The 7,080-nt window shown below is 38.8% G+C and overlaps 1 protein-coding gene across 1 annotated transcript in view; it reads left to right on the plus strand.

Moving 5' to 3' along the window:
• The window catches only part of LOC123030176 (dynein axonemal heavy chain 6-like), a 32,548-nt gene that overhangs the window by 3,461 nt on the left and 22,007 nt on the right, over window positions 1–7,080 (plus strand). Inside the window, exons 2-3 of the mRNA XM_044443861.1 lie at window positions 909–1,038; window positions 3,549–3,676. Of these exons, the coding sequence (XP_044299796.1) occupies window positions 909–1,038; window positions 3,549–3,676 (258 nt within the window). The remainder of the gene's footprint in view (window positions 1–908; window positions 1,039–3,548; window positions 3,677–7,080) is intronic.

The following is a 7,080-nucleotide window of genomic DNA, read 5'->3' on the forward strand; positions in this document are numbered from 1 at the left end:
CTGGTTCATGCATTATGAGATACTCTGGTTCTGTGCAAGTAAGAATATCCAAACCAAATCCAGCATGCTATGGAAAGAGGGGAGTGACAAGGAAGAGGTAGTTGGCATCATGAACTATTTGTCCTATAGACCTTGAATATTTACAGATCCTGAGAACTTAATGTCATTGGTTATCCATGAATACTTACCATCTGTTGCACATGTAGCCTATTATCAGCACCTAATGTTCACCATACGCACACAGATCTAGTATTTCATCAACTGTTGTGTTTTCTTTGGAAAGGGAAGTATCTTGGTAATGAAACAGGTACTAACCAAGAGAATTCATTCCATGTTTAAAATATCATAAAATAAATTTCATATTTTATGTGAAGATCATTTCAGTATTTTAAACTATCAGATGCCAATATCAAAAGCTATATGTCTTTCAAATTAGGAGGGGTGGACTTTAAAAATGTTGTAAGATTATATTTTGACTATGTATACATACAATATCTAATAAAGCTGATTATTAACTTTCTAGAGAATAATGGAAGTTGTTAACTATTTTTACTTAGTGCAAATAGTTATATTGGGAAATTAGGAATAAAGATTCAAGAATGTGCTATGCATGCACTTTTACAAATTATTCCAAACACTGGAAAAAAAACCAAAATATAGTACCATTTTACTATAATATGATTTTCGTATAAAATATCTGTGACTGTGTTTGTCAGCATGAGGAGCAGTTTGTTCAAAACAATATAGCAAGTTCTGATTGGTAAATTAGGAATTACATTTGTGAAAAAAAATTCACAGACAGAAATAGTTTTGATTGAAAAGTAAATGCTTTATTTTGAAGATATTAAAAGTTAAATATGTACCTTTGTAACTTGAATGTATGTATTTGTCTCACCTCTTTATTATAGCGTAAAGAGACTAATACCTTAATCACTACAATACTTGACGTCCAGCCACGATCAACAACCCAAGGATCAGGAAAAAGCAATGATGAGATTGTTGAAGAACTTGCTAGTTCAATCCTTGCTAAAATTCCTGGTATGGAAGGCAGTGCTAACTTTTCTTAATATCACTGGTGATATATTGCTAGTTTTTCTTGTTTCTCAAATTTGGGAAATATTCACTTGTTGGTATTATACAAGAATTCATTTTTGTATGTGCAACTTATGCCCTAAGTTGTAGATTACACCAGACAAAGCACTAGTATTTTCTTGTGGTTCAGGATTTTTTGAAAAAGAAGCACAAACTTTTTCAGGGTTGGGGAGAGAGGAGTACCATGTTTCCCCAAAAATAAGACCTAACCGGAAAATAAGTCCTAGCATGATTTTTCAGGATGCTTGTAATATAAGCCCTACCCCCAGAATCAGCCCCAGTTAAGATCAACAGCCAGGGAAACATGGTAGTACGTCTGTTGCAACACACAATAGACGTATTGAATTATAAATAATAATGTTAATATAATTAAATATAAATAAATAATATTATTGACTAATACTTTTCCCTTCTACTAGAGCAGTTCAGAGGTGTTAAGTTTTATAGTAAAGGGACAGAATCCCAGAGTTTATATATCAATGGAATTCCATTTGCCTAGTTTTCAGGTGAAATTGGAAATGTTTAGAGAATGTTTGAAGAGATTCTAGCTCCATATCTGAATATATTTACATCTTTTTGATAACGTTGTTGTGGCATAAATATTCCTTGTATCTGCTTTATATGGGTTAAGTTTTAAGATAGTGTTGGTCTCAAAACAAACTCTGTTGTTTTTGTTTAATTTTTGGAGAAATTCTTTACTAGCTAAATTCTGAAATGTCAAATATGTTTAATTTGGATCAAATTTCACTGTCCTGATATATGAATCTGGAAATCAGTAATTTCCACTTACGAGATATAATATATGGAATGTATGTATGGAATATAAATAATATTATATCTGTATGTATTACATGTGAGTTTAATATATGGAAATTACCATATATAATCTGTTTAGAGATTAAACAGGTTGTGAAATTATGAGTTTGCATAGTTGTGCACAGAACAACAATATCCAGTTAAAGGTAGGAGGGTCCAGTTGATATCAATTAGCATCTTTTCTGTTGGAAATCTAATCATCCTTTATTACATTTTCTGTAGGTATTTTGAAGGTATAGTTTTGGAGCACAATTCACCATACACTGTAATTGTTGCTAATGGTTTGCAATTCTACTGTTATTGTTGGAACAAAGTTTCACTTTCTTCTTAATTTTCATTCAGAATTCTGTACCTCTTATTTGGCCTTATAGCCTAAGTACAATCCAGGCCTGCCCTTATGATGCATCTGTAGGTCACTTCTCCTTTCAGTCAGCTGTCCATGTGGTCGAATCCTACAATGAAGCTGCCCAATCCCTACTCAGTTTGGACTAGATTGCATTCATTCCATGGTTGCTCCTTGTGGCTCTGTTGGACTTTGTTTCTCATCGAAAGTGGCTGCTCTCTGCAAAATTGTGCAAGCAAAAATATACACTAGGCAAAAATGCATATCTAATAATTCTGCAGATGGCATTAATCAGTAGCATTAATTTATTCAACACTGACTCTGATTTTAATTGGAGACTTTCCTGAGAAGCAGAATATAATGCAGATGGAACTGTTGTAAAACAATTTACAGTCATTTTTGAAGCAGGTCATGTGCTCAGAAATGTCATATCTTTGTTGTTTAGCTGGGCCAGTTTGTTGTTTTAAATAAACATCCAAGAAATATCTCCTTAATTAATCAAGTAATTACTCAGAGCTGGGAGTTAATGGATGAATGAAAACCTTTAACTAGGTGCCAGCCCTATTAAATAATCTGTCAGCCATTCTGACAGCAATATCTGTCTTCAGCTAGTGTAACCCAGAAATAAAGAACACTGTTTCCCATATGATAGAGAGTCATGAAGAATAGCTGGCTGTAATTTTGTTCAGACATAGATCTCACTGGAATAAACAGGCCATACATTTGATAGGTCTGAACAGGAGTGCATTGATTTCCAAATTATGCCAGTAGTAGTCAACCCACATCAAACATATTTCCAAGATTGCTTTGCTATCTGAACATAGCAAGTAAGTCACCTAGACTGACATTTCTGGCCTAATGCTACAACTCCAGATAAAATTGTGTGTGTTTTGTTTTGTTTTTTAGTATGGTGTTGGTTCAGGATACTTCATTCAGCCTCATGTTGTAAGGAGTTAGTTGGTTAATTTATTACAAACACATGTCAGTGGACCAAACCACTGACTCAGTCTGCACATACTTATAAACAAGCCAAGGGCCCTTTAGTTCTGTGCCCCCTTGAGAGGCTTTAGAAGTGTCTGTGGCTTTTGCAGAGCCTCAGCCACTTGACCTCTTATGTGGATCAGGGTGAACTGTGATCCTGGAATCAAGCCCTAAAGCCCAGTTACATTGAAAAAGTTGGAAATCATTCCACTGAAAATAGAGTCCTCCTTTAAAACGAGCTGGCTGTATGTTCCAGCTGTATGGTATCAATCTGGACAGAATTTTCTCGATTATCAAAAGAATATTTGTTTTGCAGAGAAACTTGACATGGATGCTGCAGCAGAAACACTTTTTGTCAAGGATGACAATGGGCGAGTGGACTCTCTAACTACTGTCCTTGGGCAAGAAGTGGATCGTTTTAACAGTCTTCTCAGTCTGTTAAGGGTATAACAATAATTCAACTTATTTTTATTGGATAGCATAATTTTTTATTGGCTGGCATGTTACTGATTTACTGCGGTTACTATTTAATCATCAGTGCCAAGGAAATCAGCTTCATGGTGGTAAGAATGTAAGAAGCAATGTCACAAGCGCTTCTCTGAGGAGCTTATGATTTAAAAATAATGCGGAGAACTACAGGGGAATATACATAACAGGCACAAGAGTTTTTGAGGGATTAATGGACAATGCAGTTAACGTGTAAAGCCAAGTACACGCTGTTTCTAGATTGCTTATCATGATGTCTGAACTGGCAGTTGTGGATTCTTTAGGGAAAGGTAACTCAGTCTGTTTTTAGGTTGTAACTCTGATTTGTCCCTTCCCCAACAACCCACAATTCTGTATTTTGGATGCCCAAAATCACCCAGTGAGCTTCTTGTCTGAGCAAGGACTAGAACATGCATCTCCAACATTCGAATTGCTACATCACACTGGCTCTATAGGCCAGCACTCTGTGTATTCTAAGATGTTTCTAGAGTGGGCTATGTTAAGGATGGCAGCTAAAGCAATAATCTATATATTTGTGCCCTTAGGCTTTGTACCTGGTTCTTTCCTCCATTCTGTCTTGTATTTTCTTTTCACTGCTGGAATTTTAAATAAAAGCTTTCTCAGAACAGGGTGCTCTCTTTCAGTTCTCACCACTTGTCACTTGGTTAAGCATATTTTGATGACAATCTAATGGCCACAATGACAAAAAGCTACATGTTGGAAACTTCTTCTACCCATTGTAGCTTTTTCCATGCTTCAGAACTCGTGCATGAAGACCAGAGCAGGGTGTTTGTTTCAGCCATGCAGTACACTTATTCACATTTGCTCAGAGGCAAATCCCACTGATTTCACTTAGGCTAATCTTCAGGTAAGTAAGGATAGGATTTCAGTCCTGCAAATAACACCTTACTAGCCTGGGGTGGAACTCTAATAGTTCCTTATTTCCAAATGTTTTATAACATGCCACAAAATATCCAAAAAGACAAACATTTCTGCTAGTGGTGCGGTCAGGGCAGAACTTGGATGCCATTCAGCAGAATGGTCAAGAAGGCCCCAAAGCAGAAGGGCTGGCTTACCACATGTTGAAGTCAGGGATGTAACACACACTGGGTGGGTTCATACACCGCAACGACCCACCATGCATATAAGCTACACAGGTGAGATTGCGAAACAACCCATGGTGTGTTCAACAAATGATCCAGCTCACTGTGAGTTGTGCCCCACCTTCCCTCTTTGTCCTCCTGCAGGTATCCCAGGGATTCCATAGCAGGACTGACTTGTCTTTTCTCTCTGCACTACTCTCAAGAGTCCTTTTGTCCTTTCTGTAGCTCCCCCACTTTTATCCTTTCCCTACCAAAGATTGCTTTTTGCAAGGTCTAATTTGTCAGGTAGTGAAAGCGACACATAGGAGAACTGTCACTGGTTGATCACCCCTTTTAAAAAAGTAGCTCAAGAAATTTAGGCAAATGTTTTCAAACATATATATGGATCCTTGGGTCCAAAATGACAGGCTTCATTCTGCCAATGCCCAGGGGATATCTGCTGGCGAAGTACTGAAGGAACTTACCATATGCCTTGGCCCAGAGAAACTGCAAAGAGCTTTATTTTACACTTTGCTTTCCCTTGACAGCTGTTTTGTTGTTGTTAGTCACGAAGTCGTGTCTGACCCATTGCGAACCCATGGACAACATTCCTCCAGGCCTTCCTGTCCTCCACCATTCCCCGGAGTCCACTCAAGCTCACACCAACTGCTTCAGTGACCCCATCTAGCCACCTCATTCTCTGCAGTCCCCTTCTTCTTTTGCCATTTATTGTTCCCAGCATTAGACTCTTCTCCAGGGAGTCCTTCCTTCTCATTTGGTGGCCAAAGTATTTGAGTTTCATCTTCAGTATCTGGCCTTCTAAAGAACAGTCAGGGTTGATCTCCTCAAGGACTGACCAGTTTGATCACCTTGCGGTCCAAGGGACTTGCAGGAGTCTCCTCCAGCACTACAGTTCAAAGGCCTCAATTCTTTGGTGCTCAGCCTTCCTTATGGTCCAGCTTTCACAGCCATACACTGCAACTGGGAAAACCATAGCCTGGATTATATGCACTTTTGTTGGCAGGGTGATGTCTCTGCTTTTTAGTATGCTGTCTAGATTTGCCATAGCTTTCCTTCCTAGGAGGAAGCGTCTTTTAATTTCTTGGCTGCAGTCCCCATCTGCGATGATCTTGGAGCCCAGGAAAATGAAATCTGTCACTACCTCCATTTCTTCCCCATCTATTTGCCAGGAAGTGAGAGGACCGGATGCCATGATCTTAGTTTTCTTAATGTTGAGTTTTAAGCCAACTTTTGCGCTCTCCTCCTTCACCCTCATCAAAAGGATCTTTTGTTCCTCTTCACTTTCTGCCATTAGAGTGGTATCATCTGCATATCTGAGGTTGTTGATCTTTCTCCCAGCAATCTTAATTCCAACTGGTGATTCATCTAGCCCCGCCTTTCTCATGATGTGCTCTGCATATAAGTTAAATAGGTAGGGCGACAGTATACAGCCTTGCTGAACTCCTTTCTCAATTTTGAACCAATCAGTGGTTTCATGTCCAGTTCTCACTGTTGCTTCTTGACCCTCATATAGGTTTCCCAAGAGACAAATAAGATGGTCTGGTACTCCCATCTCTTTAAGAACTTGCCACAATTTGTTGTGATCCACACAATCAACGGCTTTAGCATAGTCAATGAAGCAGAAATAGACATTTTTCTGGAACTCCCTAGCTTTCTCCATGATTCAGCGTATGTTGGCAATTTGATCTCTAGTTCCTCTCCCTCTTCGAAATCCTGCCTGTACTTCTGGTAGTTCTTAGTCCACAAACTGCTGAAGCCTAGCTTGTAGGATTTTGAGCATAACTTTGCTAGCATGTGAAATGAGTGCAATGGTGCGGCAGTTTGAACATTCTTTGGCATTACCCTTCTTTGGGATCAGAATGTAAACTGACCTTTTCCAATCCTGTGGCCACTGTTGAGTTTTCCACGTTTGCTGGCCTATTGAGTGTAGCACTTTTACTGCATCATCTTTTAAGATTTTGAATAGCTCAGCTGGAATACTGTCACCTCCACTAGCTTTGTTGTTGCTCAGACTTCCTGAGGCCCATTTGACTTTGCATTCCAGGATGTCTGGCTCGAGGTCAGTAACCACCCCATCATGGTTATCAGGGACATTAAGCTCTTTCTTGTATATTTCTTCTGTGTAATTTTGCCACCTCTTCTTAATCTCTTCTGCCTCTGTTAGGTCCCTGCCATTTTGGTCCTTTATCATGCCCATCTTTGCATGAAATGTTCCCTTCATATCTCCAATTTTCTTGAAGAGATCTCTGGTCCTCCCCA

This window comes from Varanus komodoensis, unplaced genomic scaffold, assembly GCF_004798865.1.
Source record: "Varanus komodoensis strain SLA01 unplaced genomic scaffold, ASM479886v1 scaffold43, whole genome shotgun sequence".
NCBI lineage: Eukaryota > Metazoa > Chordata > Lepidosauria > Squamata > Varanidae > Varanus > Varanus komodoensis.